The 25,475-nt window shown below is 34.9% G+C and overlaps 1 protein-coding gene across 1 annotated transcript in view; it reads left to right on the top strand.

Moving 5' to 3' along the window:
• The window catches only part of Gfral (GDNF family receptor alpha like), a 58,568-nt gene that overhangs the window by 31,610 nt on the left and 1,483 nt on the right, over positions 1-25,475 (top strand). Inside the window, exons 7-8 of the mRNA XM_026398967.2 lie at positions 24,654-24,749; positions 24,838-24,910. Of these exons, the coding sequence (XP_026254752.1) occupies positions 24,654-24,749; positions 24,838-24,910 (169 nt within the window). The remainder of the gene's footprint in view (positions 1-24,653; positions 24,750-24,837; positions 24,911-25,475) is intronic.

Raw genomic sequence — 25,475 nt, 5'->3', positions numbered from 1 at the left:
AGGACTCGCCTCTTTTCCAAATGTACCTTTGATTCAACCTATGACCTCAGAGTCCTCTTCATGCAGCTGAGAGGAAAAGAGAGTACTGAACACATCCAGGGGCAGTGGAACATTCCATGGTTTGGTGGTGGCAGCAGGGAACATCACCCATATCCATAGTCTATAGACCATAACCCACAAGACCACACCTATCTCAAGATAGGCCAGAAAATGAGTGTGGCTTTGATCCAGGAAGAAAGGCAGCTATGGCTATTAATTAACAAGTAATTCTCTATCATAGTTTACTCTCACTTTTAGAAAATATTAGTTTTATTCTTCTGTTCATATAAAGAAGATACTTATCTCTGCCCCCAAGGAAGACATTCTAAAATTTCCCAAATTTACATCCACCAACTCCAAGGCCAGGATGTTGCATGATTTGCAATCCAGATGTTGTGGTGTCTTTTAGTAGATAGGCAACCTATGAAATAAAAATGCTATGCATGTCATTGCACCCAACATGAACACTAACACCAAACACGCACTCTCATATGCATTTACACTCACACATATCAGAAACAGAATAACCTTAGCAAAATCATTCTATTTAAAAATAAGAAAAAATGAGGCCAGGCACAGTGGTGCACACCTGTAATCCTAGCGGATTGGGAGGCTAAGACAGGAGAATTTAGAGTTCAAAGCCAGCCTCAGCAATGGCGAGGCACTAAGCAACTCAATGAGATCCTGTCTCTAAGCAAAATACAAAATAGGGCTGAGGATGTAGCTCAGTGCTCAAGTGCCTCTGAGTTCAATCATTGGTACCAAAATAATAATAATAATAATAATAATAATAATAATAATAATAATAATCAAGGAAAAACGGGAGTGCACACAATAATGAGATCCTGCTGCGAAGGCATGGAGAAGCCTTTCTGGCAATGTGGATTTCCTTAATTAGATCCTAGGTCAGATATATTTTAAAATCTATTTCTATGTCTTTCATTTTGTCCTAAGATTCTTTGTAGACCATTTTTCTCCAGGGTCATATCTGAAGTAGGTTATTAGATTCCTCCTTGGGGAATATGGGGCTCTCTTTTTTAATATTTTATTTTTAGTTGTAGTTGGACACAATACCTTTATTTTTTAAATTTTTTATGTGGTGGTGAGAATCGAACCCAGGGTCTCACATGTGCTAGGTGAGTGCTCTACTGATGAGCCTCATCCCCAGCCCTGGGGCTCTCTTAAGCCAAATTCTGTTCTTATAGTTTGAGAGATTGAAAGATTTTTAAAGTTTAACAGTCACAGGATTTTTGCACACAGCCTGGTGGTTTCCTTGGGAATTTAATCTCTTAAACATGTTTTAGGTTTCTAACCTATTTGCTTTCAGTCAGTTTCATGATTCATGAGCCAGTATCCACAATAAAAAGTATACTTTTGAATTAGTTCCTAAATCTGTCTTATTTCCTTGCTTCCTCACCTCTGTGTTGCTCTCTGTAATTTAATGTTTTAAGCTAATCTGAATAGTAGACTTGAGTGTAATCTAGTTTTTGCTGCATAGTTGAGGCAATAAGTTTAACCTAGAACTACAGAGCCTCTTACAATTGGAATTAACTGTATTATCTCTTGTTATCTGGAACCTAGGAGCAGTCAGTCAGCTTTTTCTCATTAGAGAGTCCTAATTTTAATCCTCTCATCTCTGCTTGAAGACTAGCCAGTTTCTACCTGAACACATCATTTTATTGGAAAACCATGCACAATGCTGTCTAATCAGCTCATACCATCACTCTTGTTCTCTGAAACCACTTCATTTAGTGCTAGGTGGATATTTGATCTCCCTTTTAAATTGTGCCAGATGGTTTGCCACTGTAAAATAAAAAGGGCTCTCTATCTTTTCATCTTCTAGTAGGCATTTCCTCACTATCTAACTGCTACACAGTCTTGTATATTTTATGGCTGTATGAAACCTGGAAGTACCTCCATTTCAAGGTACCAATTATGTAGGATAAGCCATCAATAGCTGCTGACAATAATACCGATTTCAGTAGATTATTTTCTCAACCACATAAAATATAATTGCACAAGGAAGAGTTGGGAGGCATTAAAAGAGGAGTTTAGGTGTTGTTTAGCTGTTTAGTGAATTTGGAAAAACACTTCCACTGAGTGGCTGCACCTTTTTCTAACTTCACAGATCCTTCTTCATTTATCTTGCTAATGCAGAAGAGATCACATGGATACTTTCATGGACCAGTTTTAAGGGCATTGCAAGTCACTTCCACTGGCATGTGTTTGAAGGGAAAGTTGGGAAAAGTAGTTTAACATTGTACCCAGTAGAAAGGAACATGAATTTGGTGAGTAGCTAGCCAGTCTCTGCTACAGTATCTCCAACAAACATAGGAAGTAATATGACTTTCTAAAATTGATCCTATTTTATTATCATTAGGACCACACTCATATATACTGGAAAGTTTTAAATCATCTTTGACTATATCTGTTATGCCAGCCAGAAAGCAAAACATAAAGCAAATGCTTGTGAATAGTATTTTATTCAGGAACACTTTTAAAGGAAATGGTGAGTGAGTAGTCAATACAAATATATGGTATTGAGTTGTCTTCTAGTTCAGGTAACTAAAGCTTGCTGCTTTTACAATATTTTATGATATTTTCAGAAATGCACTACATATATATTTTTACAGGGGAAGAAAGAAGAAAATATTCACCATCTGGAGCTTGTCCCTCACTTCTATGGGTTATCTTCATGAGTCTCGATTTCTAGTTCTTTCATCTAGTATAGGCATGAATGCTCAGCAGAACCCCATGCTCAATTGATACTGAAGCAGTGGAAATTATGGGGGAAGAAGGAATAAGGTGTATGGCAAAGCACAGGGTGAAGCACTGCACGAGGAAATATGTAATCAGATACTCTAGGATACATTTTGGTGGAAAAGAAGGAAGGCAACTCCATATTCAGAGTAGATATAACTCCATATTTATAGTAGGGAGGCATCACTGCTTTCCTTTAAGATAGAAGGGTTATAGTTTTATTAATCTACCACTAATCTACCCAAATAAGATCTCCATGTAAGTCTTTGGTGATGATGGTAGATTTATCAGTCAGCATTAGCAGAACTTTTGATCAACCAGCATTAGGGAGAGGAAATACTCCCTTCTGGACCCATGCCACATTATAGCCACAATTCCTGCCACCATAGCTACTCTCTTCATATCACAAGCATGGGGTGGCTGCAGTGTGAGCCTAGCTGACCTCCTCTGGATACATCACCAGTTTACATGCTTATGGAGGACGTTTTCTGTGGTAGATACCCTCTGCTGGGCATTAATCTGAAATACAGAAATCTATCCACTCTATAGCCTTGCCATGGTCCTTCCACATGTCACTTTGCCTCATTTCTGTGTCTAAATCTTCCATGTTGGCTCTTTTCATCCCTTTGACCAGCAATTTACCACTGAGTGAGAATCTTACTTCTGTCCACTTCTCTTTACTAGCAGACTGAGCAACCAAGAATATTGTTCATTCTCTGCATATGGGGAAAATTGACCGTCTCCAGTGTTCTCTAGGGCCACCTCTGAGTTTGTAGTGTATGGATGCTGTCTATTTATAGTGAGCACTTTATTCACCTTTCTAGGAACCAATGACTTAAGTGATCTGCTAATACTCAGCAGGAACTTTATTTCAAAAGGTAAGTAGTCTTACTGTAGGTGTCATGGCCTTGCTCTGGAACCCCAGGGGTCTGTGCTATAACTCTCCTAATAGGGCTTACCAGAGACGTGATGTACTATCCAGAGAGCTTGAAGGATATTAAGTGTTTGAAGTTCCTGCTACAGAGCAAATATTATATACATTTTAAACACTGGAATTTAAAACCAATGTTTTGGTTATGAACTCAGAACGGAACTATTGGTTTCTACTTCTTTTTTTCTTTCTTTCTTTGTGTTATTAAGATAATACACATTATTAGGAGTTTCTGGTAAGCTTTCAGTGGAGCTAGCTGATTCCCAGATTCTATTGGAAACATTCATTTCATTATAAATTAAAAACCTGATGGTCGAAATAACAATCACAAACTATAGAGGAGTATTAATGGATGTTGAAGTTTTGGTCCTCAAATCCAAATAATCTTCAGAAATATCTGGAAAGTTTAGTTAAAATATAGATATTTTGCACTAGCCACAGTAATTCTAAATCAGTAGGCCAGGGGTGGAACTCAGAATCTGTATTTTTAAAAAATCACCCAGGTGGTTCTAATTTTAGCCAAGTTTAGGAACCACTGCTCTAATCCACATGTGGGGAAAATCCGGCCACCAGCCATAGGTCCCAGAACCTCTTTTCACTCACACCTCTCAGGGAATGAGAAACGTCTGTACTGAGAAAGGCAGGACTAATAAGACTAATACTGCACATCTCTCAAGGTGGCCTGCTTCACCTCAGTGCCCCAAAACAACTATTGATATGCATAAGCCACTCTATAGATAGCAAATGAAAGAATGAGTGAGGGAAAGAAAGAATGAATGAACTAATGTCTACCACATCTCAGTGGCAGCACTGTCTTTGAATACCACTGTTTTTCTTTCCCTTATTAGAACCCTCTTAATCAAATATCTTCCCAATTAAAAGCCTCAGTCCTTTATGTTTCCATTTAAGCTGGAATTTTCAATTCAAATATATGAACAAAAGAACCAGGAATTAACAGGATCAGGCTGCTGCCACTGCTTACTTAAACAAAACAAAACAAAAACACATTCGAGCCACTTTTTTTTTCCCAACACTTTCCTCTTTATTGATCTACCTTCAAAAGTTCTCAGGGATAAGGAACTATTTTATGTTCAATCCTTGCATGCTGTCAACCCTGTAAATAAGCAATTGATCCTAACATATTTTTGCTCTTAAATGTGTATATCCCCTTAAAGACCTGATATGGCAAGCTCCATCTGATAATATCAGGATGACAGAAGATTGTTCCCAGGAGATTTGTAGAACCAGCTGGCTTTCATGAAATACTAATATATAAACTCCTAAAAATGTGTATAGTCTTAAATAAAGACTGCTTCTAATTATTACCTGTTTCTATCCTTCAATTTGTATAGCCCTATTTTTTACCCCATTGTCAATTGATGCCTATATTTGATATTCAGGTGCTGGCAAAACTTTTATTCATGATTTTATTCATGATAGATGATTTATTTGGCTGCATTTCATCTAGCCTTACATTTCATCTGTTTATTCCAGTGAAGGTCTGGATCTAAAATAACATTTCATTAGTGACCATTTTTGTAGAAGGTCTTTTAAGGGCACACACACAGACACACACACACCCCCACACACACACAAACACATACACATGAAAGTGCATAATATGTAGTTTGTATTTAGCTCTGAACTGCAAAAATTTACACTTATTTTTAGCAAAATAATTTAAAGTCTGTGACTGTGAATTGATACAAATTTAAACTCATGTTCAAATTCTTATCTTAATTTTTGTTGTTATCTCATTGCTGGTTATCTGAAAAAAAGAATTATAAATTCTGGATAAAAAATGAGCTAAGAGAATTGTGAAAGACATGTGGATTGCAAAAGTCTCTTTTTTCTCTCTCTGTCATGCATGTGCATTCACACACACACACACACACACACACACACATCATTCTCTTGTAGCCAATTCATATGTTAGTATTCCAGGAGCTTTATGTTGAGTTTTGGCTTTAAATAAATCACTTCATCTAGCCAAAACCGCTGACTTTTTCTTGGTTTCTACACAAAACTCTAATTCAAGTCTAGTTTCCTTCAAATGCAGTCCAGGTGCTAAAAAAGTCTTCTGGTTTTCCAAGGAACATTCAACAGAATTTTTCTACTCCGTGTTCATATTTATAACATAGTCTCTAAACAGTCCAGTGTTTTGTATTTTCTGGATTAAAGTGGCTCCATGGTGAATTTGTAGACCATCAAATTCATAGACACTTACTTATAAATGTATGTTTTTCCTTTTAGAAATCAGCGATTATTCCTCTAGGATCTTGTTTTTCATTATTTGCAAACTCTTTTGAATTCTTTAGAGAACAGGCATGTGTATTTTAAGTCAGCAATAAAAAGAATAATAAAAACAAATAAACCATTTCTTTAAAATGAGTTTAGTTACCACTAAATGTACAAATTTACATCCGTGGCAAATTCTGTAATGTTTGGCTTTTATGCTCTTGAATTTATAGACTTAGAATTCTGGATATTTCTTTGGGTTTTGTCCTCAGGGACAAATCAGCATATTTAACCTTTATTAGCTTTCAAATCTAAAATATTAACCAAGCCCCTTCTTCTACTCCCCTTCTCCCTCAAGCCAACTCTTGAATTTTGATTAAAAACCATGAACAATAATGTCATGTTTTCAAGTGTTAATAGACCTTGTGAGATAGCCTTGGAAAGGTAACACACACCAATATGTCTGAAATGGAGATTAGAATAATCATCCCCAACCCAGAATGTTGGTACAAAGATTATGTCATTTAATTCATGTAAAGTATCTGGAACGTAGTAAAACTTTGTAAATAGCAACTCTTCCTGTATGATTTAAGGAATTTGGAAAATCATAGAAACCAACAGGTTTACATAAACATTGTGATGTCACAGGTAGTATGGGAAGATAATTTCTAGAAGATCCAAGGTGTTGTATTTTCTCAGGATAGGTAATTGCTTAAATAAAATTTTATCCTTGAATAATTTTAGGGCAGATGCTCAAAGTAGGCCAATCCATCACAAACCTTATTGTGCAAAAGAATCACATGATTTCTACTTAAAATGCAGATATTGATTCAGTAGATGTAGGGTGGGGCTTTAGATTTGTGTTTTTAAAAATTTCCGAGGTGAGGCCAATGCTGGTGCAAGGATTCCTCTTTCAGTAGTAATGACATAGATTATCTCCTAGGATCATTTCAGGAAAAAAGTTTATATATATATATATATATATATATATATATATATATATACACACACACACACACACGTAATATATATAGGTAATACTATACTAAGTTCTATATATAAGCTATTAAAAATACAGCAAACTGTTATGGTTCTGGATCTGGAATGTCTTTCAAAGGCTCATATGTCTCTAGTGCAGCAATTTTCTGAGATAGGGCTTTGGGGAATTGATTGGGTGATGAGGGCTTTGACCATTGATGGCTAAATGCACTTATGGAACAAAAGAGTTAGTTGGACAAACGAGGTCACTGAGGCATGCCCTGGGAGAATTTATCTTATTCTGGCCTTACACACACACACATACCTACTCCCTCCCCCACCCCTGCTTCCTGGCTTCCTTGAGCTGAGCCATACCCTTCTGCAAGGATATGTCTCACCTCCTACCAAAAGAAGACCAGCCAGCTGACCTTGCACTGAATCCTCTGAAAATGTGAGCCAAAACAAATCTTTCCTTCTCTAAGTTGATCTTGTTAGATATTTGGTCACTGCAACACATAGATCACCCTAATTGACTTGATGTATGATGACCACCTAGTAATCTGTTTTTCATGTCTGCTGAGTATCTTAGTGTCATCAGAATTCAAGCATATGTCCGTATAGTTTCTGTAAAACTCTTGAGGTAGTGTCTTAAAGCCCTGTGTCTCAAACTTTAGCTATATTAGATCACATAGAAAGCTTGTTAATTACATGTTTTTGCATTTCCTCCCCCTAGAGTCTCTGATTCAATAGGCCTAAGATAAAACTTAGGTGTTTGCATTTCTAACAAGATCCCAAATGATGTTGATGCAGGTACCACACTTTAACAAACATTGACTTTAAGAAGCCATTCTTTACTTTAAATTAGCAAGAGCCTAAAAGTGTTATTCCCAATCATCAATAGAATCATAAACTACATCCCACCACAGGAGGAGCTATGATTACTTTGTGGTACCATCCTTAGTATCATGATTCTTAAATATTTTAAAATTTGCTTGCTCTGTTGGTGTAATAAAAATCTCCCCACCTCCCTTTTTTTCCCCATACAATAAAATATCCCCAGAAAGAGAATCATTTAAAGTTAAAGAATATTGAATTGATGTCTGGTTTTATTATGTATAAATATACTATTACTATATTCCAGATAAATTAATATCAAAATTGTCAGGTTACAAACATGAAAAAGTAGACTTTGATCACTAGAAGAATCTCCATTGGTTCCACAGCTTCATTGTTCACATTGGTTTCCAATGATCTGATGGACTCAAGAATCAGAAAGTATCAGAACAGTGTCATCACTTGAGTTTCAGCAGTATAGTTTTCAATGTTGAGAAAGTAGTGCAGAATGTGTGCATTACAGTGAATGAAATTAGGCTTGGGGTTGAAGTGCACCCATCCTCTAGAGAAGACTACTTGTTGAAACACCTAAAATTCAACCTGAGTATATATGAGTGAGTCATATTTCTCATGGTAACTTTGCAACATTAGAAGACACTTTGGTCCCAGCAGTTGGAATCTACATCAGAACTCCAAAAATCACACACACAAAAAAATCATAGGCCTTTAAGCATAGTCTAGATTTATCTGACTTCTCAAAGATAGTGGTGAGTGAATGAGACTTAGCTATAAGAGTATATGATGTAGAATTCTCCAGAATAGCACACTTTGGGCTACCCTGGAAGGCACCAGTCTCTAGAATATGGAGGCAGTCTACAGATAAGCCTCATCTCTGCATTAAGTTTTATATTTGACACCATATCTGGGGTTGGTGCTCTTTAAGCACATTATCAACTGCCTCAAAGAAACTGCAGAGAGAGTTAACAACCACAGGCCAGAAAAAGATCGTTAAAATGCTGCATTATTAACAACAGGATCAGGATCTGGACAAACTCTTGAAAATAATTTATTTAACCAATACAAGAAAAAATTTTCCCTCAGTATATCACTCTTTTTGTTTGTACTTTATCATTATGTCATAATAGTGGAATTCATTATATTTGTATATGCAAAATACACAATTTGGTAGATTTTATTCCCTAGTATCACCACTTTCCTTTTCACCTTTCTTCCACTGACCTACTCCCTCTACCATACTGCCATACTGGGTACTGGGTTTCTACTGGGTTTCTAGGTTCATGAGATCTTTTTTTTTTTTTTTTTTTTTTTTTTTTTACATTTTTTTTCCTCTGGCTTCCACATGTGAGAGAAAACAAGTGACCTTTGACTTCCTAAGTTTGGCTTATTTTACTTATTCTCCAGTTCTACTTTCCTTAAAATGATATAATTTCATTATTTATGGCTGAGTAAAACTCTATTACATTTTCTATATAATGGATGCATCCATCATTTGTTAGATGGACACTGCAGTTGGTTGGGCTATTGTGAATTGTGCTGCTATAAATATAACTATGCATGTATCACTGAAATTAATTCTTCTGGATAAATACTAAGAAGTAGTATAGCTATTTTACATGGTGGGTCCATTCCTAGTTTTGTGAGAAACTTCCATACTAATTTCCACAGTAGTTTTATTGATTTACAGTCTCATCAACAGCATACCCGTTTTTATTCTTGATGACTGCTCTTGTCATGGAGTGAGATGAAATGTTATTTTTATTTGTGTTTCCCTGATTGCTGAAGGTTTTAAATATTTTTCACATAATTCTTGATCATTTGTATTTCTTCTTTTGAGAAATGTCTGTTTAGTTCATATGTCCATTTTTGGATCAGGGTCTTTGGTTGGTTTTTTTTTTTGATGTTAAGTTTTTGAGTTCTTTATGTATTCTGGATATTATTCCTCTGTCAGAAAAGTAGCTGGTAAAAATTTTCTCCTATTCTGTAGGCTGTTTCTTCACACTCTTGTTTCCTTTGCTGTGAAGAAGCCTTTTAATTTGATGCTATCTCATCCATTGATTCTTGGTTTTATTTCCTGAGCTTCAGAAGTCTTATTGAGGAAATCATTTTCTGTGCGTGTATGTTAGAGTGTTGACTCTATGTTTTCTTCTAGAAGCTGCATTGTTTCTGGTCTGATTCCTATAGGTCTTTGATCTACTTTGGGTTGACTTTTCTGTAGAGTGAGAGAGAGGGATCTAGTTTTCTTATACTCATTTGATTAAAAGGCTGTTTTTTCTCCAATGTATGTTTTTGGTACCTTTGTCAAGGATCAGATGATTGTAGTTGTGTGGATTTGTCTTTTTTTCCTCTCTTCTATTGGTCTACATGTCCATTTTTATGCCAATATCTTGCTGCATTTGTTACTATAGGTGTGTCATGTAAATTGAGATAGGAAATTGTGATGCTTCCAGCATTGCTCTGCTTGTTCAGAATCCTTTTGGCTATTATGGGTCTTTTAATCTTCTATATGAATTTTAGGACTGTTTTTTCTAGTTCTTTGAAGAATACCATTGGTGTTTTGATAGGGATTGCATTGAATCTATACAGTACTTTTGGTAACTTGGTCACTTTAATAATTTAATTCTACATGAGAGGTCTTTCCATCTTTTTGTGTCTTCTTCAATTTTTTTGGTATTCAGTAATTTTTATTGTAGATATCATTAACCTCCTTGTTAGATTTATTCCATTTTTTCTTTTTTCTTTTTTAGGTTATTATAAATGGAATTGTTTTTCCGATTTTTTCAGTAGATTCATTATTGAGGTATAGAAAAGTAATTGATTTTAATTTGTTGATTGTTGTACCCAACTATTTTGTTAAATCTTTTTTTTTCTGTTCTAGAATTCTTTTGGTTGAGTTTTTTGGCTCTTCTAAGTATAGGATCATATCTTCTACAAATTGTGACAATTTTACTTCTACCTTTTCTCTTTGTATCACTTTTATTTTTTTTCTCTTGCCTAATTGCTCTGGCTAAAATTTCAAGTGCTGTTTTTAATAGGAGTATGCTGTGACCTGCATGACCATTAATTCAGAAACCAACAAGGGATGATGAGGGATTAAGAAAGATACACAAACATTTAGAGAGAAAAGTGGGATCAGGTGGGACACAGATGTCTGATTGAGGACACTGACCTAGAGCTGGCTCCACACAATTATTATATAGGTTTTATCATCAAAAGTCTACTTGTGAGAAAGTTTCTGCAAAGCAGGCAGGCTTGAAGGTCATAGCATTGACAAGACATTATGGTTATTTTGCTATGCTTTCTTAATCCCTAAGAGTGTCTGAGTTTCAAGGTTAAGACTGATAACTCTGAGCCTTTGCCTAGTGTCCTCAGGCTGGCATTGCCAGAGCAGCCGGGTAATGTTAACCAGTACCTTTACACAGGGGATTCCCAGTATGAGTGCACCACCATAGCCATGAGGCAGACACCTTGATCCACATCACTGCTCCCCATAGAAGTGGTAAGAATAGACATCCTTGTCTTGTTTCTAATTTTAGATCCCCCATTCAGAAAAATGATGACTTCGAGTTTCTTTTATATAGCCTTTATGATGTTAAGGTAATTTCCTTCTATCTCTAGTTTCTTTAGTATTTTTAACATAAATGGTTGCTGGATTTTGTTGAAGGCTTCTTTTTGCATCATTGAGACAATCATGTGGGTTTTGTCCTTAATCCTTTTTAGGTAATATATTCTATTTACTGATTTTATATGTTGAATTTTTTGGGGGGGTCTCCATACCAGTCATCTCAGCATTGTTAAATAATGACATGGAGAAAACTGAATCTATATAAGCTATAATATCCTTAAATTGGAATATTGGTGAATATCTAAAGATATTAATTGCCCTTTCAAAAGTACCTCCTGATCATGAATGCTAGATGCCCTGATGTCTGTTTTCTCATGGTCCTAATCAAGGACTTACCATGTGTCATGTTATATGACTTAAATGATTGATTTAATTTTCACAACCAATATATGAAATACTCTTTTTTTTTTTTTTTACACTAGAGGACACTAGTGTAGCTAGACGGTAGTAACTTATCCAGATCAGATAGAAGTCAGCAGATCCAAAATTTAATGAAGGCTGTTTGGGGCATGAGAAACTAACATTTTTTAACTACTACATTATACTCCTCTTATCTACTGATGTGAAGTTTATAATTGTTAATTAATTATAAAATTTATACCTCCAAGGGGCCATGTGTGTATGTAACAAAAGAATCCTGGAACAATGTGTTTTATGAGAGGGGATTATTGTATCATGAAGAACAAGAGCCTAGGAAATGAGTTTTTTCTAAGCTCCACCAGATGGAATAGAGCAAATCAGTTATCCCCTCCCTAGACCTCAGATTTCTCACATAACTAAGTTTGGGTAATGGTGTCATAAAAATAGATGACCTCTGATAGTAGATGTGCCTTATTATTCTTGGATTAAGCAACTGAGACTATGATGGAGGAATGTATTCTTTCAGGATGCATCCATACTACCTATATAGAGAGTGAAAGAAAGTCCAAGGGTCATGCCAAGAACTTTTCCTTCCGATCGGTACACTAAAATTTCAGATAGCCTGCATCATTTATTTCTTTATCCTTATAAAACTACTCATTCTTTCAGATACCTACACTGAGATTTGAAGTAAAAGCGTTTTCTAATGTCACATCACCTTTTATTGCTTTGTCTTTCAAATTCTCAGCAGGCTTATAAATACTGTGTTCCATGATCACAATAGGACATGTTCTTTTACTGCTTAGATGTTCAAATCTATAAGACTGCATAATTTCTTAGCAATTTTGTTGTTTGCTCTACGCATAATTTTTAGCAGGGAATACCTAATTTCTGCCTAAGGTACACTCAAAATATCAGGTGGAAGTTTGTCATCTACAAATCCAATAAGTTGCCACTTTGACAAGGCACTGTTGTGTGTGTCTACATTTAAGTGAATATGAGTGTAATTGTTTATTTTTATTTTTGTAAATCCATTTGAATAGGGCATTTGCTTTCATTTGGCCAATTAAAAACAGATTACAGAGAAAGACCTGGCTTCCTTTTATCTTTCCAAAAGTTAACTGAGAGGCATAATATCTGGTTGCAGCTTGTACCTTTGTTGGCTAAGATCCAGTCAGATACTCTAAGGAATTGTCTGGCAGTTTTTTTTTTTCCTTAGGGCTTTTCAAAATTCAGAACTGTCTCAAGAGAACAGACATGAGCAGTGGGGATGGAAGGGATCGCTCCTAAAGATATAGCTCATTCCAATAGATACAAATGCTGGCTTTAGTTGTTTTACCACTAGGTTTTCTTGCACACAAAAGTTCCCAATAAAATCCAGCTGGTTCAAATTTTGTCTGCAGACCTGAAGCCCAGCAAATTTGGCTTGGCTTCTTATTTTGTGAAAAATGCTTCACACGGCTGTAATCTGGAAATATTGAAGTATACAAACCCTCAACAGAAACAACAGGAGAACAGCTGTCTCCCACCTTCACTGTCTCCCAGCTCTGCTCTTAAAGACTTGGACATTGTGAAGGGAGACGGAAAAATCTGCCACTGAGCGTGAAATATATGAATAATCCATGACTACCTTTGTTGTTTGCTCTTCGTGAAAATAGAAAGATTAAAGAGTTGTCAATGATGAGTGAGACAACTTGCTTTTTTGGCATTACTAGAGAAGAAAGCAGCACTTAAGATCATGGAGGGACTAAAATAACAAAACAATATTGCTACAATTTGAACAATAATAGGCTTTAGGAGTGCAAGCATTGTGTTGTCTTTGCTATTTTCCACCCTGTGCTTTTGTTAGCTTCATACAATTCCCTTGTTGCCTACAATTAGGGATGGAGTTAGTGCCAAAGCTGCATAAAATAAGTAGTCTTTCATTTGTATTTTTGTGCATCATGATTGTGTATTTGAAGTCATAAAAATCATTTATTATGAGCATGTGAATTCCTGGTTTAAACAGCCAAGTATTCTTTTGACAAAAGTATAATAGCATCAGATGTATTCCCATAAAACACCATATGTGGGCACTTAGTAGTTACTGCCCTGGCATCTACATGCTGGGATATCATCTTAAAGAGGAACTCCTAAGGAAAAAAAAAAAAAGAATGTTGGTACACAGACAAACAAAGTCTCTTCAATGAGATGGGTTAGCAACAACTAAGGATTTGTTAGGAATCCATTAGTGATAGCAATAGTTCATCTTCCATTAAAATCATAGTCGTCAAGCTTTTTGCTAGTGTTCTTGTCATGGATTCATGAAAATCATTTACAGCTCTGCAAACAGTAAATATTCTAAAGCTACAAGAATGCTCTAAAATCACAAAATACTAGATTTTGAAATCTAGTAAATTCTAATCGATGCCCAGTGTAATTTTTATTCTTCTCATCCACTACTCTTGGAAAGCACATACTTAGGGCATGTGGTATAAATCACAGCACATGCATTGGTTTTCAAACTAGATAAAATAACGTGGAGTGGTTAGAGCTGCTTCTTAGCACATGTGAGCATTTAGTCATGTTATGACGGGTGCCTCTGTGACAGAGGCTATTCCTCTTTGTCTCTTTCTTTGCTGCTGCTGCTGCTGCTGTTCCAGGATGCAATGGTTTCATTTGGTGGCCACTACAGTTGCTTAAGTTTTCTTGTCTACCAATGGGCATCAAGTTTGTCACAACTCTGGTGCTGATGTTGTAATCTTGCATTAGCACCTGAGTCAGGCGGCCAGACACTCCTGGTAGGAAGATGACAGGGACTTTCAAATCAACTCAGTTGTGAAAGGAAGCCAGAACCCACTGGTTCCTGATTGTATATCTATCTACTTTAGTGGGGAGGCAAACCTGAAAAGTGGGAAGCCATATAAATCAGTTCTCAAGATGCTCAAGATTTTTCTTTTTTCCCCAAGGAGTGACTTATCTTAGTAACACACTGTGACATATTACTGGGGTCTTTGGGAGAAGATGAGGCTGGTGGTGTTTTAAGTTTCTAGGCCAGCAGTGATTCAGAACCTGCATTTCTATTCACCCAGTCTTCCTAGTGTAACAGAATGTCTAAAACTCACAATGGTATTTTGTTTAAACTCCATATGGTAGTTATTACCTTGGAAATGTACACTAACCATATGTCTACAACCCTAATAGCTACTTCCAACACTTCTACATGGCTGCTTTGACCCAGTCAATTTTTCTCACTATTTTTTTGGCCCAAACTTCCAGCATGCCTACCATACAAAGCAAATACTGTCTTTTAACTGTTTTTGTTCTTTTAATACTTCTGGGTAGCTAGATGTAAAGGAATTTCTAAAGTGGTAATCTTTCTTCTGATCCAAATAGATACTTTTTTATTGTTGTTGTTTTGTTTTGTTTTGTTTTTTGCAATTAGTAAAATTGGTTTGGCAGTTACCATCCTTGTATCTGGTTATTCTCCACCTTTTGCTTATTTTTAAAGGACTTTATCTGTTTTACAGACCTTTCTTTCCTGTCTTTTCTCCATCCCTCTTCTCTCAAGAACTTGTATCACACTAGCATCAAGTAATATGGTTTATAGCATAAATCCTCTCTTTCAGCTCCAAAAATCATGTTTCCCGATCCCTACTGATGGTTCTCCTTCCTGATTATACATTGAGGATGTCTGAAGGGATTTTGAAATGATGGATGCCTAGTACTTTATCTGTACTTCTCCCTTGACCTATTACATCAAAACTACCATGATATGAATTCTGAATCTTTAAGTGCTCCATAGTTAATACTCATATGTGACCCCTATTAGAACACATTTTTCTGATTATACAATTATAGCTTCTATTGTGTGTCTACTCTCTATGAAAGACTTTACAGCCTTGCCTTGCTTAATCTTCATAAGAAGCCATTAAGTATTATTATCCTAATTTAGTAGAATAGGAAACTGGGGCATAGAAGACTTAAAGAAGAAAAAAAAGAAAAATTAGTCCAAGCCAAACATTAAGCAAATTTTAACGAAGGGTCTTTAATCTATGGCTGGAAGTCCAAGGCTGCCTCTTTCCATTTTGCTTTTTTATTCCATGTGACATTCTATGGTCTATATTTACCAGTAACCTACTTTTATGTATATTTTTCTTATTATGTCTTTGTGTGGTTTATGTAAAGTGTAAAGGCAGCTGGAAAATCTTTATTTACAAAGGGGCTAATCTCTTGTATTGTAATTCATCGTGAAGATATTCACAAATGATAATAATGTCTTGATCTAAATTGATTGGGGTATAAAATCCCGGCAGATATAATGATGCAACACATAGTACTTACTTTTGAGAATAAGGTGAACTTGAAATGGTACAGAACATAGTAGCACAAATAAAAGAATATATAAAGGACAAAATATGTGCTTAGCACAAAGTAAGTGCTTGACAAAATTTATCATTTTACAACTCAGGTTTACTTGATATGCAAATTGAAGAGTTGGTTAAATAAAAAAAATCTTAGGTTCATGAAATGACAGGATGATTCAGAAAATATTTGGAGTGAAGATGAAACAATAAAAACATGCTGCTGGTGCCTTTCATCAGATTTTTTAAATTTTTTTATTTGTTTCAATTAGTTATACATGACAGAATGCATTTATGCATTTTGATATATCACACATAAATAGAGTATAATTTCTCATTTTTATGATTATACATGTTATAGAGTCATATTGGTCATGCAGTCATATATGTACATAAGGGAATAATGTCTGTTTCATTCTACTATTCTTCCTAACCCCATACCCTCTTCTCTTCCCTCCCTTCATTTCTGTCTACCTAAAGTAACTCTATTCTTCCCTAGTGTTCCCCCACCCCTGCCCGATCATTGTGAATTAGGATCCACATATTAGAGAAAACATTCAGCCTTTGGTTTTTTGGGATTGGCTTATTTTGCTTAGTGTGATATTTTCCAGCTTCATCCATTTACCAGCAAATGCCATAATTTCATTCTGCTTAAGGCTGAGTAATATTCTGTTTTTTATATGTACCACATTCTCTCTCTCTCTCTCTCTCTCTCTCTCTCTCTCTCTCTCTCTCTGTATTTATTTATTTATTTATTTATTTATTTTTATAAGGTGCTGAGGATGGAACCCAGGGCATCTCACATGCTAGGTGAGCACTTTACTGCTGAGCCAAAATCCCAGCCCACACCATATTTTATTTATCCATTTTGTTAGAAAGATTTTACAAAGAATATCTGCAGAGAGAATGTCTGTAGAAGGCACTGTGATTTGAAGATTCCTCTCATTGATTTTTAACAATATGTTCTGTGTTAGTTAGATATTGTCTCATTTAAATAAGGGTGCAGAGCCTCAGTAACTGGCTTAAAATGACTGAGATAGAATGAGACACAGCCAGGTTTTAGTCCATATTTAATTTTTAATTTTGTTCTATGTTCTGCATCATTTTGCTGGTCAACAAAAATACTTTTGTTTTAAGTATATCTTTATGCTTTATCTGCTCTCTTCCCTGACTTTACTACCTATTGTATTTTTATCTTCTCATGCCTAACTTTATGCTATAGCATCACAGTTAGATCTCACCAACTAAACCATCCTATAAAGCATAGCTAGACTGTCAAAGCCTGCCTTGTTCTGCCATTTCTATGTGCAGAAGCAGCCATTGCTCTTCATAGGAGTATTTTTATTCTTTTCTAAACTCTTCATTTTCCAAGGACACTTAGAACAAATCAGTCTTATTTTCTACCAACCACACAATGTGCACTTTTCTCCTGGTTGTCTCTTGCTGATTCCCCTCACTTTATTCACATTACTCCTCATACTGGGAACTACACTGAAAGCTTCATGACAGCAGAGTCATGGATCATCCTGTGACTATATCCCCATGTTGATTATCATGCTGCTACCTTTGAAATAGGAAGTAATTACTTAACTAGGCAGTCTTTGCTCAGGTCCAAATATGATGGTTTTTGTAGCATGCTTCTGTGGACATTGATAGGTGACCAGAAATAAATGATCCATGAACTCCTTCTGGTTCTCCTAAAATGGGTCTCCTAAGTAAAAAAGCAGATTCTAAACTCTTCATATCCCATGAGACTGTACTGAGAAATTGAAGAATGGCAGATTAACTGGCAGCAAAAGTGGAATTAATGTTCTATCATACCAACCTCTCTAAGGGGCAATAAGAGTAGCATTTGGGAGGTAAAGCATCTTCCAAACCACAGGAGAAAGATTTTCTTAGCTCCCACGAAGAGAGAACAAGAGAAATTATGGTGCCAAGTGCTTAATAAATGCAAGGATTATAAATTATCGTTTATATTGGACACAGATATTGTCAGTGTGGTGTTCTCTGGTTTTCCACTGACTAGGTAGAAAAACAATACTCAGTAAGCATCTTATATCTGCCCCAAATATATAATGCTTGTCTACCGGGCATGTGATTTGTATGTATTACTCATATTTTCCAAGATTATTTTTCATGGATTTCCAAATATATCCCCTGGAGAAAAGAGATTTAGGTATAGTCCAATCTGTTATATTAAAAATCTAGAAAATGCAACAAAAAAGAGCACATAAATTGTTTTACACAAATTTTCCATCTTTAATTTGCATAGCACATAAAACTATAATAGAGAAATATTATTTCATGTTCAACAGTTTGGAAAACTCTGACTTTTCTAAAAAGCTTTGAATTTACTGTGTCCTCCCCAAATCATATTTCTGAAATACACAACAGAGGGTCCTACTTCAGAAAATAATCTGGAAGGACCTTTCCAAGGAAGTGATCTTCAGGTGCACACTTGAAGAAAGACAGGAGTCTACTCTAGAATGAGGCAAGAGCAGGTGTCATGTGCTCCCGCAAGAGAGAGGACTTAGTGCCAGGATTCTATTGTCTGGAATAAAATATCCAAAGAAGAGATCACTGGAGAGGTCAGTCAGTCTTATATTATGTAGGACCTTCTAAAAATGGCAGAGTTTTTAGATTTACATTTAGTTTCAATGAAAAGCCATTTAAAGATTTAATTAGGGAAGGTACACTATTTGATTTGGGTTTGAATAATTTTGAATGCTGTTGATTGGAGAAAGAACAGCAGAAAGATAAATTAAGATTATTAGGAATATTTATTGAGGCAATATTAATGATGTATGATGATGACTTTAGCTAGTTCAGTGAAGATGTCAATGAAGAATAACAGAATTAAGACACACATTTAGATCTAGCATATGCCATTCCCCTACCCCTAGTTTTATACCCAGCACAGGGTCTCTCTCTCTCTCTCTCTCTCTCTCTCTCTCTCTCTCTCTCTCTCTCTCTCCCCCCCCCCGCACTCACACACACTCACACATACACTTTTCATATTCTTATACACATAAAAATATAATTAATGGAACTAATTGGCTACTAGGGCATGTGACTGAGAGAAAGGGGAAAATCAAGAATGATGTCTAGATTATTTGAATGATATGGATCTGTTGTATTATTTACTGAGATGAAAAAATATAATTAGAGAAATTTATTTGGGTACAAGCAAAATTGAAATTCAGATTGTGACTTGTTAAATTTGATATAGCTCTGTGATATACAAGCAAAAATATCAAGAATGAAGCTGAATATAACTCTGTATTTTGCTTAAAGTCATTGGAAAATTATTAGATTTTTTTTTATTGCAGAGAAGAACCAAGACTAAATTTCTAAACACCCCAGTATTTAGAAATCGGGACTAGCAGAAATCTACAAGGAAAAATAAATTGAAATGGCTAAGATGGCTTTAGGTGACATTTACAGAATCATTTCAGAGGATGAGTGGGGGTAAAAATTTGTTTGGAAATGTTGTTCAGTAAATTGGGGCAAAGAAGGGAGAAAGTTGTAATAAACAGTTCTTTCAAACATTCTGGCTAAAGAAAGATAATCACAAGCCATAGTTGTTTTTTTTAATATCCTTATTGATGCATTATAGTTGTATATAATAGTGGAATTTGTTGTTGCATATCCACACATGCACACAATATAACTGTAAATTTTGGTCAATATCACTTATCAGTATTTTCCTTTTCCCTCTCCTCCTCCCTCCCTGCAAGTTCCTGTCCTCTACTCTACTGATCTCCTTTCCATTTTCATGAGACCCCCTTCCCCCATCTTTCTTTTTCTTTTTCCTCTCTAATTTCTCTATATGAGAGAAAACATGAACCTTGGCCGTCTGAGTTTGGTTTATTTATCTTAATATAATAGTCTCAAGTTCCATCCATTTTTCTGCAAATGGCATAATTTCATTTTTCTTTATGGCAAAAAAAAACTCCATTGTGTATATATACTACATATATCTATTCATCCATTGATGGACTGTTAGGCTGTTTCCATAGTTTGATTGTCGTGAATTGTGCTGCTATGAATATGGTTTTAAAAGTTCATTTTTATATTGGTAATTTAATTGAGTGGTGTGGGATTCTGTCAAAATGGCTAGAAAATGTATTACTGATAAGTGGGAGGGAATAGAAGAAATAGGAAAGTCCCCGAGACATCATCTTCAAGGTCATCTTTGGCAGTAAAAGCAAAGGCAGCAAACTTGGTGTATTTGATAATGAGAAAGCAGCTGTGGGTAGGTCACCTCTTAATCTCCAGTATCTGTCAACAGTAATGTTTACAATAGTTGTTGAAGAACGATAAGAAAGAAAGGAAGGAAGACTAGGAATGAGAAAGAGCAGGAGAAAAAAGAACCAGCAAAGGAATCCTTTCTTCGGTTTTCCTCTTCCATTCTTATTATGGTTGTGCATTATTTCTCATAATGGTCCCCCAAAACTCTGTTATCCTAATAATAGTTTTTTTTTAATATTTATTTTTTAGTTATAGGTGTACTATAAGTGGTGCTGAGGATCGAACCCAGTGTCTCACGCATGCTAGGGGAGCACTCTACCACTGAGCCACAACCCCAGCCCTTCTGAGCCACAATCCCAGCCCCATAACAGTTTAATTTTCTAAAAAAAAAAAAAAAAATCTTGCAAACATAAATATCATTAGTCTTGTTTTGCAATGCAAAAACTAGGCTCAACAAAATATTGACTTTCTTCACTTTTCTTAGATATCTCTAATCCAGTGCCCAACATGCTTACTCTTTGCCCATCAGTAAAGAGATTTGATGAGTGGAATCAATCTCCTGGCCATATAATCACTTAAGCAATTTATATTGGTTATTGCTGCTGTTCTTTGCAGCAGGGACAATGGATTTACATTTTAAGAAATGAGTGATGAAAAATATATAACTTATGTGAAGACATTTAACTAATGTTAATTCAAACTAGAACAAACTAAACATTATACAGCAGTAGATATGTTATTTCAAGTGTGCAAGTTGAGAATAGAAGGTTTTTGTAACCATTAGATAATTGCTTGAGCACAGAATTGTAATAGCTTAATTCTGTTATTGTAAGTTAGATACATTATCTATTCTCAAGAAGGTTGCTGAATAAGAAGTTTCCACAACACATTTCTCCTTTCTCCAGCAGATTTACTAGTTTGTACAGGAAAGACATAGTAAAATTATATACATTTTTTTCCATTTAAAAACTCAATAACTTAAAAAACTTTTTTGATCATATCATCATTCCAAATAATGTTTTGAGACTTTCTGAAATGCATATTTAATTTTTTTCCATGTTTTCCCTGTTCTCAATCAGTCTATGAAAATAACTATATAAGCCAGCCAGATAAATCTTGCACTTCTCAAAAAAGGTGGTCATTAGTGAATTTTCTATTTCAAATTAAGATATCAGAAATCTATCTGGACAATCAATGGTACTGTCATTTATATGTTTGTTCATTAAAAAATATTTGTACATTTAGAACCTCCACATATAAAACATGAAGTTGTAAAAGTTATAAAATATAGAGCAAATTATTCCCATCATTATCTTACATTTGTCTTTATTACTAACTAGCTCTCTTAGTACATTTATGATATAAAAATTACTGCTCCATTTTGGAGATATATTTTCTTCATTAAGTTCATTATAGACAGGCAGTTTTCCCCCAAGTTGACTCTTCTAAGTTATGACTTAATTAAAATGAAATGAAAGCTTACAAATTTGCAGTTTGAAGTATATTTAATTTCTTAAATGATTATATTTCAAATATACTGGCATTTATTTTAAAACCATTGATTTGTATCTGATCTACACACCTTTTACAATGCATTTATCATTCTATAAAAAATAAAGAAAGCAGAATTTTAAGCCTCTGAAGTTCTCAGCCACTGTTAAACAAGGATTTTGAAAGAAAAAAAGATGGAATTGATTGCATTTCTCCATCTCATTTAGGAAGAATACTACTTAAATTTGTTCCTAATGCAAGGTTGAAATTAATCTTGATTTCCCATCAAATGTATAGGGATTTTATATTACAGTGCATAATAGTATGTAATTCCTCTTGTGTATAAGTTAAGATAAACAAGTCACTGACAGTGTTTATCTATAAATATAGCAGATGGTGTGGGACTGAGGTTGGTAATCAACTCTGCTGACTTTAATTTCATGGTTATAAAACACTGTAAACCTCACTATTTATGAAAGGTAGGCAAGAATCTCCAATGGGCTTCAGTAGCCAAGAAACCCTCAGCAATATTAATCTCTCTAACTGATATTTGGTATCCTCCCAGGGTGTAATATTTAAGATTGTGGGGCGATTGCTAGACACATTCAGATTTTCACTGGGATCATTAGCTAGCATTTCTGTCATTGATCTATTATGACTTTGTTAATGAGTTCCATGTGAGTGAAATTTAGTGAATGAGACAATTCTTCCTAATGTTTGCTAGGTGAATGGTTAACAGTTACTTTAAGAAGTTATATATCTAAACAATGGCCTAATTTGTCAAAAAGAATGCTTTTTTTCTGACGTTAAGGTAAGTCAAATTATGATACTACTCAGACCAAATGTACTTAGGGATAGAATTTCATAAACATCATAATATTGTTTGAATAGTCAATATATTTTATATATACATATATATCTACATATATGCCATGTATCTGCCTAAAACTTTACAAAAATCATATAATTTATAAAGAAATAAAAATATTTATTCATCATATTTTCAATTGATATAAATATAATATTTTAAATATATTTTATTCTAATCATTCATTTCACTAAAAATCTATATGTTCAACTTAATTAAATTCTTACAAAAAAGAACATTATTATAAAAAAATATTATTTGAATTGCTCAGTTTTTCCATCCAACCTTATAGTGAATAATAAAATTTGTCTTGTAAACATAGGTGTATTAAAAAAATCTAAAATCATACCCCTAATACATCTATATTTTGAAAAGTTTGATTTTTCAGTTTTCAAGAAATTTTCTAAGTATGATGAGCTAATATGCAACTTGAAGCCTAAAAATTTTTGAGCTGAACATTTCTTAATTGTATCAAAATTTTAAATCCAAAGCCTGTGTGTGTGTGTATGTGTGTGTGTGTGTGTGTGTGTGTGTGTGTGTATATATATACACACAAAGAGAGAGAGAGCGCCTGCTGAGCTACCTCCGCAGCCCAAGAATGAGCTTTCTAAGAACCAATCAGTACTTTTCTAGTTCTTGTATTGCTTCTCCCCCACCCACTCTGGAAATTTTATACTGAAATTCCAACCTATCTATTAACTGATTATTCCTAACATAGAGCTCAACCTCTGGGTTTCATGGGATTCTGAACAGCAGCAGTCGAGGGGAGAGAGAATTGGGTGGAAACTTTGATAATATTTTTTCTCATCTCCGTCCCTACTCAGAACCTTTGTCACTAGTTTTCATTGGATGTAAGACCTCACGATTTAACTCATTTCTGTAAACAACTGTCTACTCCTATTTCCAGGTCCTATATAACGTCTAGAACAGAGAACATCAAAGCCTCTCTAAATTGGAGGTTTCCCCTCACTATCCTTTCCTTTTCTTTCTATTCTCTTTTTTATTCCTAAATGCCTCCAATTGAACTGAATTATCATCATTGAAGAAATTGATTATTGGGCTATTGGTTATATTCTATATTTGTATGTATGTTGTGTTGAGTCAAAAGTTGGGGTGATTTTTTTTAAGTGATCAAAAAAAACAGCTAAAATATATCCATTCATTTTTAAGATGATATATTCTTGTCTTTAAAGAGAAAAAAAAAGAAAAAGAACATATCCCACAGAGAATGATTTCTTTTTAAAACCTGGCTCCTAGGAAGCATGCTCTCTAGAGTTGTAAGCTTACTAGAAAACAGTGGGGGCATATTTCACAGGGACTAGGAAAAGGCCCTAAGAAGACTGGGTCCTCAGAGTGACTTAAAGTATCCTCTTAGGGTGTCTCAACATTGGACTGAAGGTCTCACTGGCCAGAGTGGGGTGTGGTGTAAGCCTGGGTCAAAGGGAGACAGAACATCATAGACAAACAAAGCCAGGTATTATAGTGTCTGAGCAGAGGAGCAAGTGGGCATTTAGTTTAAGGACTCTCCTTTATGGGTACTCATTTGTGGATCTTAGGGAAATAAGACATTCTTAAAAGCACATTAAAACAATCACTCTTATAAAGAAGAAATCTTTCTCAATATCCCAATGGATAGCATTAAGTTATTGTCTTGGGTACAATGAGTAATAAAATATAATCATTTTTTAAACTAATCTTGTTTTGAAGAAGTTTCTATAAAGAAATTATCTGACTAAAAGGAGGAGGAAACAAACTTAAAAGTTAAGATGTTCCTGATTACATGCAAATTATCAAATTTATTAAAATTCATTGAAATAAATTGTTGCCTTTTAATTTTAATATTAAGCAAATTACAGTCAAGGGGACAAATACACCATATTTAAAAACTTGAATCTCATTTTTGTCATTTTCTTTCAGATTACCCAATGCTGTCTAATTTCAAGGGCATTGCATTGTATAAAAGAAAACATGCCAAGGAAATTACTCTAACTGGATTTCATTCCTCCTTCAATGGTCAGTTTAAAAAAAATATGTCCCCTATAATACTTTATTATTTATCCCCTGTAAAACTCCAGTGATCTTTAAAGTCTTTTATTCCTAGGGCAAGTCATCTATGCTGTGATGTGCATGACAGTCACCTGTGGAATCCTTCTCTTGGTTATGCTCAAGTTGAGGTAACTGAACATAACTCAGAAGGGAAGGGCTGGAGGGAATCATTTAGCACATTTCACAATGGATGAGCTTACGCAGGCCCTGAGAATGAAAGCTTCTCTGTTAAGATATGCTAAATCAACTTTTATGTGGGATAGGTCCATGGAAACATTATTCATGGTCTTCAAATGTAAGGGAAATGTGATCATTGGGGATTTTCTTACTCTGCATTTTACAAGCACATATGCATTGCATGTTGCTTCCAATTAAACTGTTATCAGTATTTCCTCTTGGTTTTTGTGCAAAATACAAATGAAATTGTTATATTTTTATTCAAATTATATGTAGAATTGGTGAACTCAAATAACTAATCTATTGTATATCTCAAAAAGTTTTTATTTACCTAAGATGATGAGGCCTCACAGCATACCCATAGAAAGACATAGTCATTACCTAACATTAATTGATTCTTTCAAAATCATTTTCCTTGAGAACATTCATGACTAGAGTATTGTAATGCTCCATCAAGTATGTGAGACTTTTAAAACTAGAGACTCAATCAAACTCTAGACTTCTGAATTTAAGGGA

This window comes from Urocitellus parryii, chromosome 8, assembly GCF_045843805.1.
Source record: "Urocitellus parryii isolate mUroPar1 chromosome 8, mUroPar1.hap1, whole genome shotgun sequence".
NCBI lineage: Eukaryota > Metazoa > Chordata > Mammalia > Rodentia > Sciuridae > Urocitellus > Urocitellus parryii.
The sequence above is the reverse complement of the archived record's forward strand: the minus strand, read 5'-3'. Positions and strand labels throughout refer to the sequence as shown.